Consider the following 17982-nt stretch of genomic DNA (forward strand, 5'->3'; position numbering starts at 1 on the left):
CCGATTTTGTCCCGCCTTTTTCCAAAATTTTTATTTGCGAATATTCATGTATATTTTTCCATAATTATTTGCCTTCTATTAATATAGTCGTTTATTATTATTATTATTATTATTATTATTATCATTATTATCATTATTATTATTATTATTTATTATTATTAATATCATTATTATTATTATTACTATTATTATTATCATCATACAAGTAGCACCTAATATTATAATCGCAATAGTCGCTTTTTAACATTTTTTCCGTCTTTATAAAACGATCGTATTTATTTTATACAATTCAAACCTTAAAAATATTATCGCGCAACTATTATGATATCGTATAATTTTCACGCTATATAACCATTAGCAATTATACTTTGCATTACATAATTTATACACTTAAGCACTTGTTGGTATATAATTTATTAAGGGATGCTTAAATCAAGTATTGAAGCCCACGAAATTGAAGGAAGCAGCCCACAAATCCTTTTCTTCCAAACCTATTTTCTATGCAGCCAACGTCTCTCCTTTATTCCAATTAATTCTTTTGAGCTTCCGATAATTATGAGTAACTAAATATCTTATTTTCGCCCTTACTTTATTACTATTGCTACTACTATGCAATTATCGATAGGAACTGTTACTTTATTAATACCTTGCGTACTGCTATTTGTTCATTCACATATTAATAATAAGGTATAACTTGTATAATATTCTGACCTCATTGTTACTTTACCTACATTTTAATGACACCTTATAAATTCTAATGGCTCAATTGTTATTAATATCACATATATACATATAGGTTCTTTATTTGGCACTATGTTAATTCAGCCCAAAAGGTTGAGGCCCAAATCCGCACAAACCAGCCCAACAATACAAACCCATTTTCGGCCCTTTCCATTCTTTCTAACATGAAAAATGCAAAAAAACTAATCAGAAACAAAAACTTCCTAGCCCTCTCTCTCTCTTCCATTTTTTTCATACCAATGTCAGCCGTACCTCATTGTCTTCTTCCTCCTTACCCTTTTCATGAAAAACCCACCCCTCTTCATCCAGCATCCGCAGGTTTGCCTCGCCATTTCGGGCAAACCTTGTACTCGTTTTCGTATCCCCCATCTCGTGACTGTAACGTCCCTTTCTCTCCTACCTTCAACGGCTATAGTCAACACTAAGAGACAAATAATTCTGAGATCTCTGTGAAAATCAACTTTTCAGAGATTTGGGTTTGATTTTTTAGCAGCTCTTGGGTTGCGTTTGGAGCCAAAAATTTTAAAATCCGAAACCCTATTTTCGTCCTATATATACTAGCACTTCGAGTTCATGAAAGGAGGTTTTTTTTTTTTGGAACGGCGGTACCTGATCCCTAAAAAAGATATAGTTATAGTTCTTACAAGAAAAAAAAAAAAAAAAAAGAGGGCAAAAAATCAGTCAAGAAATCGTTTCTTTTATCTTCATTTTTTTGTCACGACCCGAGCTACGGGCCGCGACGGGTATCCGGGGCTAACCACCGAACACCACTCGTCCCATTACCCATAACCTTGTATACATAATGTATATTCAAATTCATGGAAATATACCATCATTGGAAACTTGATTAACTTTATAAACATAAGCCTTTAGGCCGTCAAATACTATATATACACATATACATATACGTACATATACATGAACATCATGGGACCATATCCCGCACACATGCGCATCTACGAGCCTCTACTAGAGTGCTAGACATACGGACGGGACAGGACCCCGTCATGCCCAAAATATGAATATACAGATATGTACCAAAAGAATAATCAATGAAGAAGACTTCTCCTAGGACAATGGAGTGCTCACAAATCGCCCATCGGCTCCAGGGGATCAAGACTGTCTCCCCGGCTTACTCTGGTGGGCATGAACACAGCGTTCGAAGAAAGGACGTCAGTACGAATATTGTACTGAGTAAGTAAGGCAGAAATGAAATAAACATAATCTGGAAATCACAGATTCTGAGGTGAGGATGTAACCTGTGTACTCCTTACATATGAACAAGTTTCATGTACATACATCATGCATAAATATGTCATATACATTATCATAACATGCAGGCATCATCACATCAACCATACATCATCATATCGTTACCCGCATCCGGGTAACCATCCCATGCAGCCCACTAGTGGTGGTCATGTCCGCCCTTTCTCGGTGCGGTGGAATCATAGCAACCCCCGCCGTAGCGGTGACATGTCCGGCCAATTAGGCGCGGTGGAATCATAGCGCCGTCGTAGCGGTGACACGTCCGGCCAATTAGCGCGGTGGAACCACATCATTATACATACCATACATTTCATACACTCATCACTATCATTCATTTCATAGACATATCGTGGCTTATCATCATTCTACCATATTTTAACATCCTTAGTTACATATACATATACATTAAGCTTAATGGCGACTCATGTCTACGCGTCGGGTGACGTAAGGTCGTAAACCCCTGGCCATATGAATGGAATAAGCATGAGCGTCATATCTCACCTTGGAGGGATTTATAATTTAAGGTGAGTACATATAAGAAAGAATACCAACGGATAGTGATCATTATTATTGATTTCGTAGGAACTTCATATCGTGGTCTCTAGAGTCTTTATCGTATTCATAGCGTATTTCTTATCCAGTCTCGCTATCCATGAACTTAGACTCTGCATTTCTAGAAACGTAGAAGATTCGTGAAGGAAGAGGAAAATCATGCATAGGATTCATGCCTTGGAAGGAAGGGTAATGCCTCACATACCTTTGTCGTTAACTACTTTATAGCTTGCTCGTTCTCCTTTAACGTCCTCGACTTTACCTTCAAGAGAGTTCGTATCGTCGTTAGCTTGGCAATTATAAAACCATGCCTCTTAAGGCTAAAGAAAATTGGGCAGCGTTTTCTTTGTTTATACTACTTTCCGCCATATTCCATATCAACTCCCAACACCCATCACAACCATCACAATATCGCTAGCAACAATCGTCATTCATTTACATGATTCGCATTTCCTAATTTCACTTCAATTCTCCATATTCATGACTAAAGTTCATCGTCGCGTTTGTTCACTTATAATACCCATTCCATGCTCTAATTATCATTTATAACACATTTATAATCTCAACCTAACCATTTTCATGATCCCTCTCAACTACTATTCCACAATGACATTATTCATCCATTTGTAACCCATTTTCCATATTCTTTCATAATCTAAGTGTTTCACCTTAATATTACTTTAAACTACATGCAAATATCATGAAACTTACCTCAAATGGTAGAGGAATAAGCCTTGATTGATAATACACCCTTCGCACAAAAACCCTACTTCACCTTTCTTGGAATTTCTTGACTTTGGTGACTTTAATGGAGTTTCATAGGCTTGATTCATTTGGTTTTCTTGTTATTGATCCTTGATTCACTTAGTTTTCTTGTGGATGAAATGTTTAGAAAGTTCTAGAGGTGTGGAGAGGTTGAAGTCGTGAATGAGAATGAGATAAATGAAGTGGACTTCACATTTAAAGACTTGAAAATGGTTCACCGATGGACTTCCACGGACGCCTTCACGGTCCGTGGAACCCAATGTTGGCCGTGGAACTGGTCGTGGTTCATGACCAGCCCGGCCACTCTTTCGCCGGCCGTTGTTCCACGGACACATCCACGGCCGTGGAACATGGTGCCGTCCGTGGAACATGGCCGTAGAACTCACAGGTTCCACCGGTAATGGTTCCCGTTGTTTCGTTTGATCTCCAATCCTTATGGAATCTTCTTAACACTTGTTCAACACTTCAATATCATTCTAAGGGACGTTATAGCTCTTCTCCACAACATCCTTAAGGCATCATTAACTCAATACTCCTAGTTTGCATCCAATACACTAACTTATAACTCGATTCCCTTAACGACTTTCTTGCTTCAACTCGGATGCCTTTGGAAATCTTAATTAGGGCCATCGATTACCATTTCTTGCTTATCCATGCCTCCTACTCATCAAGGCTCTTCGCGAGCCTATTCACTTGTACGCTAAGAGAGAATTTTCGAGGTGTAACATTTTTGGTTTGAGACTTGGGTTAATTCACGCGGCTTCGGGTTCATCGTGTTCGGGCGTAGATCGAAGACCCCGCACCCAGTTTCACTGCACCCAAAGAAGGTGATTTTCCCTCCTTTAAGTCATTTTCTTCAATTTTCCGATTTGCTTTTGTGTTTTATTTGATCCAAATATGTGTTACTTAGCTTATTTTTGGTTTATTAGCAGGCTGGGTAGTTTAATCCATTAGGCATATAAATACTTAACATCTGTCGAAGTGTTTATACGTCTCATCGTGGTTTAGTTGAATTTTGCTATGCCCCGTAATAGATATTCATAGCATGTTCGGCACGTTTCGAGCTTTAGTTTAGTTGTATCACTTACCGTTTAGATGACTTGAAGGTTAATTAGTTTGTTGGCTAAGGCATGCTGAGTGATTAGTTTTGATTAGTATGTATGGCACAACATGTTTTATATTAACTAATTTCAGTTTGTTTATTCAAGAGTATGAACGGTTTAATCAGACAAGCATATGTATATGAAGATTAACCTGGGTTAATTTGTTCAAAGCAAGCTCGTGTGCGCGATTCGTTTGTTTATGTGGATTAAGTTAGTAGGAAATGGATAGTTTCAATACATCATGGTTCTGAATTTTGTGCTAAATGTGCTTATTTTGCCCGATCGCTGTTGTCATGGAAGAATAAATGATAAAGTTGTTGGGCATTCACGATGAGAAATGTAGTCCCATGATCTAAAAGGTGTGATATTGGTTGAATATAGTAGTACTAGCTGTTTAGTTCGCTTTTGGGACCTTGTTGTTGGATTTACCGAGTCTCAAACAAGTCATGAGCTGTTTTAATACCTGTTTCATGGCCATTAGTGTTCCCTTTTGCTCCAATATTGTGCATTGTTAAATCCTTGCGAGGTCATCTTGTGATAGTTTGCTTAATCTCAGTGCTGCCTCTGTAATGTTATGCCATTGATGACATAAAATGCCATTAAAACTGAAGAGTACTGCCTCTTTAAGACTCTGCAATACCCAACTGATTTTGAAAATGTCCAGCCCTCTTAGACTTAGCGGATTCGTCCAGTTTGAGCTTAAACTGTCCGTGACTTAGAACCTCGATAAGGGTGTTTGTTAAAAGGCATGTTTTATCTCTAGTCTTAGTTTGGTTGCTGCACAAGTATAAAAAAATATGAAATTATTTGTTAGTGATTTATTTTGTAAGTTTATTTAAGGCATGACACTGCACTTCCTTATGGCCAGGCATGAGAGATGTTTTGTTATATGTTTAAGTTCCATTGTGTTTGATAAGTTGGTAACCTTACCCCTTTTCTTCTTCTCCGATCAAAAGCCTATCGGAAATGCCTCATAATGTTCAGTTATTTGCTTGATTTGAGATATGTGATCAAGGTATAAATATTAATCTCGGGTTTAGTTCGCCTTGTTTTACCGTCAATGAGAAAAGTTTAACACTCCTTATATGATTCTTGATAAGTTTTAAGTTCCCATCTGCCAGTCCTTTATTACCGATTCATTCTTCGTCTCTTCTCATTGTTCATTTATTTTTCCTCTCTGCTTCCCAATGATTTAATTATTGTGTTTAGTTGTTTAACTTTTCCTTGCTGTGGTTGCGATTAATGCTGTTTGGGAAGTATAATTCAAATGTGTAGCCCCTCTCTACCAGTTTAAATAGAAGCCCGAGCCTTTGGGTGCAGTTGTAAAGTGATTTGTCTAGTGTATCCTAATCAAAAGACTCTAGTTCGTGATCTTTTTTAGTATGTATAGTTAAATCAGGAACTGACTAACTAGATGAGCTAAGGGTAAATATAGGAAGGGAAAAAAATATTGTCATGTATGTTTAAGTTTAAAATGCCTTTCATGCTCCACCATTTCTACAAATTATAATACTAACATCTAAGATGTTGTTTAGAGTAATTTCTCACTGTAAAACGAGTACCTTCTTTTTTTTCATTTCGTAGAAATACTTTCTAGTATCATGTTGCTGCCCACTAAATGTGGTATTTTTGACTGTTTTGCGGCTCTCTCAGCAAATTTGATTGAGAAATGACTAGTTTAAATGTCTCGGTTCAAATACTAATCTTTATCTTCCTTTCTTTGCATGTACACTTTGGGAGCGATATGGAGTCTTCATAAAAGACTCCTACCGCCGCAAGCAGCCTCGTTTGAGAATTAATATTTGCTGCTGATTTGCATTTACACCTCCGGCAAAACTTCTCATGCTTTCGAAAACGCACCGGACGAGAATGTGCAGTAGGGAAGAAACAATAATTCCCCTCCCATCGCGTCTTCAATTTTATGCTTTATTTTTTTTTATGGACCTTTGGACTGGCTAGAGTATTTTACCTCATAGGTATTGTTAAGTTAAGAGCACTGCAATGGTTAATCTCATGGGGTAGTTTAGAGATGATGGATTAAAGTTTAATAAATTTCGAAATAACGTCTTAAAAAGTTGGTTAATTTAATCTATTTTCATAAGTTAGGGTATTTTTTTTAGTTATTAATTTTATAGAAGTTTATCTCTAACTATACTTTAGATCAATAGTAATTTTAATTCAATCACATCAACCGAAATAAGGAAATGTCTTTGAGCACTAATAACAAATTTTGGATAATAACTTTACATGTTTTATTTAATTAAGTAACCCTTTTGTGAACTAAAAAATTATCACTTTTACTCAACTCTCCTTTAAATAAAAGTGGCATTTCATCCTTAAGTTATTAAACCTTTTTTTTTTTTTTTTTTTTTTTTTACAAAAGGCTCAAGTTTTTTTTTTTGTTTTATTCAAATAATTTTCTCAACATATGAATCAGATTATTGCTAACTTCAAACCCGAATCCTTAAGTTTCTTTAAAGCAGTATTTATGTACAACCCCCTTAAAATTCATACGAGATATTTTATTTGAAAATAAGTGACACTAAGATATATGATTTATAAAACAAAATGATTTTCAGTCCTTTTCGAAAATAGCTATTTCTTTATGTAAGTCTAGAAAAAACGCATTATTTTATTTATTTGCAAAGTCCTCTATCTTAATTACTTATATATTTTTATATCTTTTTCTTAAATTATTTATAAGATACTAATTTACTGTACTTCGTCTTAATTTCTAGTATTAACCTAAGTTTGGCCGGTAAACCGTAGTTAACGGATCCTAGAGGATGCCTAACCCCTTCCCTTTAGGATAATTAGAACCCTTACCTAGAATTGAAAATTGCTGCACTTCTTTAATGAGGTTTAGTTAGCTTTACCTTAGTTAATAATTAGGTGCCCTAATTCACCTTAAAATCAATTAGGTGGCGACTCCTAAAATAAAGAAAATAAATCTCCAATATTTGTCTGTACCTAATTTAACCCTATCTAAATTTTTGTAGTATAACAACAAGTTCACTTACATAATTTTAAATCGTATCACCTTTTACATTGACCAACTAAGAGGTGCCAAATACCACATTTAACATGTCGCTCCTCAAATATCCACTGCTTAAACATTTACGCAACCAAGCAGGAAACGCAAACTAGAACCAAACTTCTGCCAAGCCACTTGTCCAGATTCAAGATACAATGACATACTTTATGATTCTTTTTTTTTTTTTTTTTGAGTTCTACTAGGTGAATCAATACTTAAATATATAAATAAACAAATAAGAAGCACGTTACTTTGATGGTCACTGCTACCTGAAAGGTACTAAAGCAGCAAAAAGGCCACTTGTAAGAACACCCTTACCTTGTTGTAGAATTTGACCTGTATTTGCAAGTTCATCTGGTGGGACAACAACAGTATACTGAAAAGCAATTTGCAGCATAGGCAATTCTGCAGTATGCCTGCAGAAGGAAACCATTCTTGTATAATGAGTAAAAATCTGGCTCAGCATTCGCAAAATTAATGCTTACAAGATGCAGAGGAACACATAAAGAAATTGCCCCAGAACAGCAAAAACGTGTATAAATTTGATGAATTTTGAAATGATACTCACAGTTATCAGTAAGTATCAGTAAATTTCCACTTATCAGTGAGTTGTTCTGAATTTGAGCGGATCAAAATGAGCTGAGTTAATAAAGAAATTTTACTTGGTGTAGCTAACATATAAGAGTATTTAAGTATAATAACTACACTTTAAATAAATCACAATATATAGCTTTATTATTTATTCCAATTACCCCTCATAGCTATATTGTATTCACGCATCCAAAAGCTCAAATTCGTTTGCATCAGATTTCAAAAGGCACGAAGACATTTGTCTTCCCCTCCCCTCCGTCCACCACTATGCTCATCAGAAAATGGTCATGGCGAGTTTCGTAAATGCACCCTTAGTCTACACAATGTATACTAGCCTCTTTTATTTTGTTTTGAAGAGAGTCTTGAATTATTTCGCAACTCACCTTGCTTCCTCGCATTTGTTTTTACCGCTTTTTTCTTTTACTCGTTTAGCGGGTTTTAAACTAACACTTGTCTCTTATCAAGATGCGTAAATGCACTCTTGAATCCTATATTTGTCTCACTTCTACGATTATAGTTACCCCATCCGTCTTAATGTATGTGACACTTTTTACTTTTCAAGAGTCAACTTGAAGAAACTTTTAAGATAAATTGAATTAGATTAACATAATGTTTTAAGATTAAAATATAAATATTTGAAAACTACATGAAAAGTATACAATTAGCAACTTTTCTCATACTATCAATTTGGTAAAAAAATACATCTTTAAATGTTGGGCAAAGTACATGTAGTCAATTTTAAAACGAAAAGTGTCACATCAATGGGACAGAGGGAGTATTATTTAATGTGTTCAAATGCTCGAATCAAGGTGCATTAACACGCTATTGTCTTTTTTATTTTCAAAACTAAGATGCATAAACACACTCTTAATCAACACAAATTTTAATCGCACTTATATTTGCCTAATGCTCGATATATCCTAATGTTTGCCTAAACATTGTCAATGAGCTCATATAAACCTAGATTATTAATATACAAAGTAGCAAGAAAATACTCCTATTTTTTTTTTTTTAGCTCAAATCTTTCTTTTCCCGAGACTAACCCCTTGTGACCCAATTAGTCAAATCCATCTTATGAATAATGACTTACCTGTTTCTCAACCTCAAATTTGCTAGCAGATAACTTATCATTTTATTTATTTTAGAGAAAGAAAACGATAACATTAGAAGTAGATAGCTTATTATTAATTCAAATAGAAGAGTTAAATTCAAGAAACCAAACTATAGCATTAGAAGTATATAACCTTTTTTTAGGTTAGCTGCTGCGGCTGTTTCTATTCCTTATAGGGTTGGCAGCTGGATCTAATCTTCCTAGGTTAAGTGTATCTATATAGTTTGTGGTCCGATCCCCAAAAGTCAAGATTAGATTTAAAGAAACATTAAACTCTAAAAAATGGTACTCCCTCCGTCCCAAAAAGATTCGTGAGTTTAAAAAATAAAGAAGACTTTTGAAATATGTGGTCCAAAACAAACTTATATATTTGTGTGATTGTAAATCATCTCATAAAGTTAAATTATTTCTAAATACGTAAGATGTCAATCTTTTTGACAAACTAATTAGAAAAGCAAGACAATCTTTTGGGATGAAGAGAGATAAAACTAAAAAGTACGTGTTCACATATGTCTCTCTTTGCTTGGAAGCACGAAGGATACTTTTAAGTAATTGCAAAAGATTGATGTATATTTATAATAAAACTTATTTAAAAGGTCAAAGTTTGATTTTAGATCTAACCTATCACACCGAAGAACAGGGTGATTGATAATCCCACACGATTTTAATCATGAAACTAATTTAGCCCAACGAGCCCAACCTACTACTAGGAAGCTTAATTAGCCAAAATGAAACAACAAAAATGCTTCCAGTACGTAGTTAAAACCTCGAGCCTACTACTCTGTTATGTACATATGAGTCCGGAAATTTTTTTTAACCCAAAAAATAACGTTTGGAATCAAACTAACCCTTTTTAAAAAATAAAAATAAAAAAAAATAAAAACTGTTAGCGCTTCATTTAATCGTGCGTAAAAGGCGTAACAAAAACCCACCAGAAGCCTCCCATTTCCAGCATACTCTTCTCTTTCATTTCCTCTATTTTCACCCTTTCAACACACTTTACACTCCCAAAAACATGTCTCAAAGTTCCGAAACTTCAAAGTTTGCTATACAACCCGATATTTGTGAATGCAGTTATTATTATAAACTAAAAACATCAAAGACCCAAGATAATCCGGATCACCGTTTTTGGCGTTGTAAAGTGCCCGAAATAAGTATTTTTTACATTTTTTAGTGTTTTTTTTTTCATGTTATCCACATATTTTACTTTAAAAAACTGATTTTCTTATAATGTTTATAGGATATGGGCGGTTGCAAACACTTTCGATGGGAAGATAGCGTTCACGTGGACAAAAACGGTGGCGGCGAAGTTTAAAAATTCACTTTTTGATAGAGATACCGTTAAGTTAGACTCGCAATTTAAGCTTGTGGAAGCTGAAGAAAAAATTGAACTTTTGGAGGTCTTACTCACTGGTTCCCAAAAAAAAAGGAATTTTGCTCAAAGCTAACCTTAGAGACGCTCAACACGAGGAAATAGCTTTGCAAGAAAAACTTAAATTATGGAAGATTATTTGTGCTATCTTGTTGTTGTTTATTATTTATATGTATTTTGTTTATTAAGTTTAATATTTCTATCGATTATGTTTTTACTAGTTGTACCTTTTCTCCTATAATGTAATCCGCTCCCTTTATGTACTTATTTATTTGTATTTCTTTGTTAAATTGTCAATTGTTGAACTTTTTATGTACTATTAACTCTAAGGTGCTTATATAAATTAATAATAGACTTTAACAATAAAAGCAAATTAAAAACATGCCAAACTAATTCAAATTGATGACTTCATCATAAAATAAAAATACAAATTAACAGGCTTAGTCCGAAACTTAAATGACCCATAATCTAAGACAGTGAGCCTAAATAGACCCTAATCGTCATCAGAATAGAAGTCCTCAATATCGTCCTCAGAACAATATTGGCGGTCTCGTAACACACATCTTTTTTCAAGAGATGTTAGTTCTCTACCGATTGATGATGCTTGGTCTTCGGCCAACTTTAGCATGTAAAATGTACAACATCTTGCCAGCATTCTGTTGTTTTCTTTTCTAATCTTTTGTACAACAAACTCACAAGTTTCTGGACCTACTCGAGGCATGGTTATTGAGTAACTTGTTGGGATTGGAGCGTTGAGATTTTTCAAGTCACGAACAAGACGTTCGATTCGGCTAAGTCGATATGACCATTCTCGCCAGTAACTCCGCAATAATATTTTCATGATCCGAATATTTCACACCTTAAATCATCATTACGCTCTATAAGAAGGTGAGGATTCAATTCGTCTAGTTTGAAATCACTGTTATCACTCAAAAAACTGTTATGATTTGAACTCTCAACATCACTGCTAAGAGTAAAGACCAAGCTGCGTTTCTACTATTCGACATTGAATACGTTGTAGTCTAATAACAAAAAAAGGGCTACTTATATAGTTGCAAACCCCCAAGTACCCTCCGGAGGGGGGGGGGGGTCTTTATAACCCTACCTACTTACCTTATTATAACAAAAATATTAATCTTCATCGGATATTTCACAGTCCGAATCCCACTTAGATCTAAATCTTGTGTTAGATTATACACCATATTCTACCCTATGGTAGCGTATTTGCATTCGATTGTTCTCTTCACGAAAATGATTAAGAGCAAAATTAAACTCTTGTGGAGTTCCATGAGGCATTGACATAGCACGTTTTTTGGGCATTTAAGCCCTATCGAAGCTAACTTTTGCTCCAAAGTTTCAAATTCTCCCTAACACGCCAATTCCACTCCTTTCTCATTGTTTTATTGTATTCTTGACTGAATCTTTTGTTAGGGTTATTTGAGTAATGAAAATCATCATCATCTAGTTCTCATGTCCCACCCATTGCTTCAAATATATTTGCTGGGATAAAACATGTAATAGAATCAAGATTGCCAAATTGGGTGTAGAATGTCACGATAACTCGTTTTAAAGTGAATACTAGTTGTTTGTCAATCATGTTATATATAGTACTGCATTTTTTGACCGTTTTATTTGAATTTAATTCATATTGCGCAATATTTCAATGCGCAATATAATATGATTTGACAACACATCATGGTTGAAAATTACAGCTTTTTTATCACACATAAAGGACCGATTTGACAACACATCATGCATGCCAATTTCAGCTTTTTTATGACACTCATGCTTGATTTGATAATACATCATGCATGCCATTTTCAGCTTTTTTACGTCACATAAAGGACCAATTTTGTAAGTGATACTTGGCTATTGGTTCAAGCTCACTGATTAGAGGTATGGGAGGATTATCTTGATGAAATTACAGGTGACATGGCATACTTCATGGAAGAAAGAACAAAGCTCGGACAAGAGATAGACCAATTTGGCTCAGATATTCATGACCTGCAGGCTCAATTAAATAAAAGATTGAGGCGTCTGATGCCCAACTACATATTATCTTGGATAGTGGCTAGCATGTGGAACAGATAGAGGAATTCCAACCATTCGATCAGATCTTTATTGATGATGCCAATGTTGAGAAAGTGTACAAAAGTGAGGATGTCAAAAATAATGCGCTTTTTAGAGTTGGGGCGTGTTGGTCCTCATTCTAAATATCTTTCTACATTATGTTTGGTTGACGACATGGAAATCGAGCCCTCCACGCCGATGAAGAATTGTATAGATGAGGAACAAGAGCCTTACATCCTGAAATTTGCCACACCAAAAAGGCAAACCATGGAATATAAGCAAGAAATCCTCACCACACATTGCACAAGTATCAATGAAGATGGATCAAGTAACTCTTGGCTAATAAATTCTCTGAGCCCCTCCCCACTTGCTTTTCAAAGCCATCAATGGCCTGCCCTCTCACAGGCCGGTTCCAACTCTAGAAAGGCTTGAGCCTTAGGCCCCCAAATTTGGGGTCCCCGTTTTAAGGAATAATAGGCTTATAGATTTTTTTTTTTTTTTTAAAGAGTACTTTCTGTAGAAAGTAAAAAATATCATATAAAAGAAAAGAATTTTGAATTTAATTGATTCAATTTTGAATTAATTAACTGTTACCACGTTGCGTACTAATTCCAATAGTATCTTCTTCGAATAAATTGGATTCACTTAGATTTTCTTTTCTTCATTACCAACAAAAAAATAAATTCTAATGGTCTCTATATAAGTGTGGAACGTATTAAATTGTATTTTAAAGCAAAGTACCTAACTAAGGCTCACAAAAAAGAAAATGGTGGAATCAACACTTCTTTCCCAAAAGATCATCAAGCCCTCTTCCCCTACCCCTTCTTCCCTTAGATGTCACAATCTTTCTTTCCTTGATCAAATTACTAAATCTACATATGTACCAGTGGCCTCCTTCTACTCCAAACCTACAAATTACAACATAATCCAAATATCACACATTCTTGAAAACTCCCTTTCAAAAGTATTATCCTCTTATTATCCCTTTGCGGGAAAAATCATGAATAATAAATATGTCGATTGCAATGACATAGGCGCGGAGTATTTTAATGTCCGAGTCAATTGTCCAATGTCTAAAGTTCTCAACAATCTCAATAACGATGCTATAAAGGTAGCATTCCCACAAGATTTGCCTTGGGGTAGTTGTACTTCGTCCTTGGATCAAAGTCCACTAGTGGTCCAATTAAGTCATTTCGATTGTGGTGGAATAGCAGTCAGCGTATGCATATCGCACAAAGTGGCTGATGGATACAGTCTCTATAAATTCCTTAATGATTGGGCCGCCACAGCTCGAGATGATCAGTTGGATTTCAAACCATCTCCTCAGTTTGGTGTAATTAATACTTTGTACCCACCAATGGATGACCCTCCACCTGAAAGCGAAATCGAGAGTGAACCTCAACAATGCGTATCAAGAATGTTCCATTTTTCGTCTTCTAATTTGGGCAGACTCAAAGATATTGTTGTAAAGGGCTCAGGTGTACAGAATCCAACTCGCGTTGAAGTCGCCACAGCGCTTCTTCATAAATGCGGAGTACTAGCATCATCAACCTCAGCAGAAAATCATCCAGCTGGCATGTTTAAACCATCTCTGTTGGTCCATATAATGAATTTACGCCCACCATTGCCCCTAAAAGCAATTGGAAATGCTGTTTCTTCCTTTAGCGTGACAGCAACAATGAAAGATGAGATACATGTTCCCATCTTTGTTGATAAACTACGAAAGGCTAAACAACATTCTCGGGACAAATTCAGGGATATAAAGCCAAACCAGCTATTCTCACACTCGCTTGAAAGATCCAAAGAGGCTGCAGAAATGTTAAAAAGTAATGATATTTATTTCTGCAGCAGCCATTGCAATTTTGGGTTGTATACGATTGATTTTGGATGGGGTCGGCCCATAAGAGTGACCCCAACATCATATCCAAGACAAAATGGCGTTATTTTCTTGGATGATCAAAGTGGAGAAGGGATAAATGTACTAATCAATTTGGCAGAAGCTGATATGTTAATATTTCAGCGTGACGAAGAGCTCCTAGAGTTTGCTTCTCCTATTCATCAGTCGCCGCAATAAGTTAAAAGCTATCATCTTGCCAAGCTACGTACTAAGTATGTGTGATCTTCATATCCGTTTTGAGAATATTGTGCAACTGTTAAAGTTAATTACTCCATCTTTTAAATTCGGTTGTGTATTTCAACCATGTGATGTTTCGATGATGATAAATAAAACATAAATAAAACGTACTCGTTAAATTAATGTTGAAGTTTAAGATATGAAAAGTGTGTGTGCAATTGTTTCTGTATGAATAGATAATTCTTCTTTCGGAAAAACAACAAAGTGTGAATTAATTGATTTATCCACAGCGTCGATATGGGCACATGCTACATTTCTACGCTGGCGCGTGTTTGGGTGGTTAAAAGCTCTCACTCAGGTTCTTTTGGGGGATTTTTCACCTGCATTATATGAATAAAATTGTTTATCAAATGTTTCCACAAGTTGAAATATCTCAGAGCTTATCAATTTTCTCTTTGATGGTCGAATCTTAGAGAAGGGAAAGAAATACAACTTGAAGTGAAATACATCTAAATTGTCAGAGATTTAAATTGATTTTGTTCACATGATTAGAAACATCTAAGTTGTTGAGTTGGAGCCGTTATGTAATTTTGGAGTGTTGAAAAACACTTTGAAACTTTGATGAATATTTTGCTTATTTGATCTTTTATATTGCATTAAAATTATTATGAAGTGTTATAGAAGTTTCAATATATAGGGTGCAAAAAATATGATGTAAATGTGGAATGACAAAATTGTCAAATTTAATTATAGCAATAAAATTATTATGAAGTGTTGTAGAAGTTTAAATATATAGGGTGCAAAAGATACTGAAATGCAGGGAGTTTTTACAAGCTGCTGGATTTACGGAGACTGATCTAGCTAATATTCAGCAATACTCTATCAAAAAGATGTATGTGGCTATGACGGGTGATTTTCAGAAAGTCCAGTGGAGCAGGATCATTTGCAACAACCATGGCCTGCAAAAATGGATTTTTATACTCAGATTGGCAACATTGCGAAGACTTCATACCAAGGATAGACGCTTGAAGTGGGGTATAATAGATGAGCAACAGTTTGTCCTCTGTGATAATGCCGATGAGTCCATGAATCATTTGTTTTATAGCTGTAACTATGCCAGTTCCATATGGTCTCGGCTACTACAATGGCAAGGAATAACAAGGAGCCTCTACCTTGGCATGAGGAACTGAACTGGGCATGCATTAATGCTAAGGGAAGAGGATCAAATGCCACAATTTACAGGATGTGTTTGGCAGCAACTGTGTACCACGTGTGGATTGAGAGGAATCAAAGGATATTTCAAAGCAAAAGCACTCCCTCTCAAGTGATCACAAGGAAGATAGTGCAAGAAGTAGTATTCAAAGCGATGTTGCTACCCCGATTTGCAGGAAGAATCTCAAAGCTTAATATCTATCCCTAGTTTCTTGTTTATTTCATAGCTTATAGTTGAGTTTTTGAAGTCATAGTTGGAAGTATGCTAACTGTGCGGCTGTTATGCTACCACAGTTTGGACTCTGTACATGTTAGCAATTTTGGTAACGAAAAGTTTCCTCACTTGCCAAAAATATAAAAATTATAGCACCTTACACTTTTTGGTTGTCAAATATGTAATCTACATCTTACACTTTTTTGTCTCGCATAAAAAAGCCTCACACAATTAATGTAAAATGTATGAGGCACATATTAAAAAATTTCGCTGGACTATGACTTCAAATCTATTGATTTTATAGAAAAGCAATAAAGAAGACTGATTTGTGGATATTTTCCTTGACAATTATTTTATCCCACTGTATACGTATTTATACAAAATATACTCTGCTACATGACAAAGGAATAAAGGAATAATTTTGTACAGCTGCTAGCCTATCATTGGATGCCAAAATAGCAAATCTAACTAACTAATTTTGTACTATCTACACGTATTGGAAAATTCTAGAATAGGGAAATGTCTTGGAAATATCTTGATTCTTTCGTTTGGGCCACATACTTGTGCAGAAACAGAAGCAGCCCAGTTGTTGTGTATGGGCCCAAACCCGATGAAGCCCAATGCTCAATAATTTGTACCAATTGATTCAATCTCAACAGATTTTTGGACCAACGAAATTTTTATTTTTAAAATTTTTATATTTGGTGACTTATCCTGATTTCCCGTAAAGACACCAAATGGCTGCAACACTTGTTCATCTCAAAGTTTTGTTGGCTACATATACAGAGGCCTTGTCTCAGATTTCATTATCAATTTTCAAACTCTTCTGCATTATTTCTCAAACACAAACAGAGTACAATACAATACGATGGATAACAACCATCCAAACCAACAAGAACAACTGAGATAATTATGAAGAACGAAAACAAGAATTCTAAATCATGACAACGTCGTTCATATTTCCTGCCACTCTATCTCGATTTTAAATGTATACCTGATATCCCAATGGCGCTTGTTATCATAATCGAGGAACTGCACACAAAGCAAAAAACAAGGAAAAAAAGGACTTATAATTTGGTATGCTTAGAAACTATTTTTACTTATGACTTACCTACTAGAGCTAAGAAGATATAATGGTGCTGTTTATCCGAACATGTTTCTAATATGTTACAATAGCGATGTGCTATTATAGAGAACATATATTACCATATAACGTAACATAAAAAATTAGTTCCAGAGTAAATGTGACAATTATAATAAAATATTGTTCTAAAGGATGACTGATGAAATAAACTTGACGGTATAAAACCTTTGTTTTTTTGGCAATTAAAGAAGCATGCATTAATTACCAGGGTCACATTACAAAGCCAAGACCAACTAAGCAGTTGTCCTTTTAAGAAATAACCAAAAACACGTGTCTCCCAAATGCCTAGCTGCCAAGCAACACTACTAAGACATAGGAGTAGTTCCTATATACAAAGTACTTGACGAAAGCAAAACGCTGGCTATTAATTGTTTCTAACTCTGGTGCACTCAGTAGTCTTCAGAGCATTCATGATTTCCTCCTTGCTGGTGCCGTTCTTCTGATATATATAACCTTGCATTTCTTTCCATCCAAATACTTTACATTGTTGCTGCAAAACTGGCTTTAAGTGAAACAGCCTCAGGCCTCTTTCCATTGCTATATATGTTTCTGCAGCCATTTGCATTCATCCTCCCATGCTTCAATCTGTCTCTGCCATTTGAGCCACTGCATCACCCTCTTCACTACAAAAAAGTACAGAAACGGCAACAATTCTTTGGCAACAAAAACAATATTATTGGCAAAATTCAATATTTGGCAACAACTTAATTTTATTGTTGGCATATATGAT

The 17982-nt window shown here is 35.2% G+C and overlaps 1 protein-coding gene across 1 annotated transcript; it reads left to right on the forward strand.

Moving 5' to 3' along the window:
• The first annotated feature begins 13323 nt into the window (after nt 1-13323).
• On the forward strand, nt 13324-16268 carry LOC132065471 (acylsugar acyltransferase 3-like). The gene is made up of 2 exons (XM_059458885.1): nt 13324-14717; nt 15555-16268. The coding sequence occupies exon 1, from the start codon at nt 13375-13377 to the stop codon at nt 14680-14682; it is 1308 nt and encodes a 435-aa protein (XP_059314868.1). The 5' UTR covers nt 13324-13374; the 3' UTR covers nt 14683-14717; nt 15555-16268.
• Nucleotides 16269-17982: the final 1714 nt, after the last annotated feature.

The sequence above is a fragment of the Lycium ferocissimum genome, chromosome 7, assembly GCF_029784015.1.
Source record: "Lycium ferocissimum isolate CSIRO_LF1 chromosome 7, AGI_CSIRO_Lferr_CH_V1, whole genome shotgun sequence".
Lineage (NCBI taxonomy): Eukaryota > Viridiplantae > Streptophyta > Magnoliopsida > Solanales > Solanaceae > Lycium > Lycium ferocissimum.

Excerpts from the sequence above, each read along its gene's own strand:
- LOC132065471 (XM_059458885.1), top strand. The coding sequence starts at position 13,375 with ATGGTGGAATCAACACTTCTTTCCCAAAAGATCATCAAGCCCTCTTCC.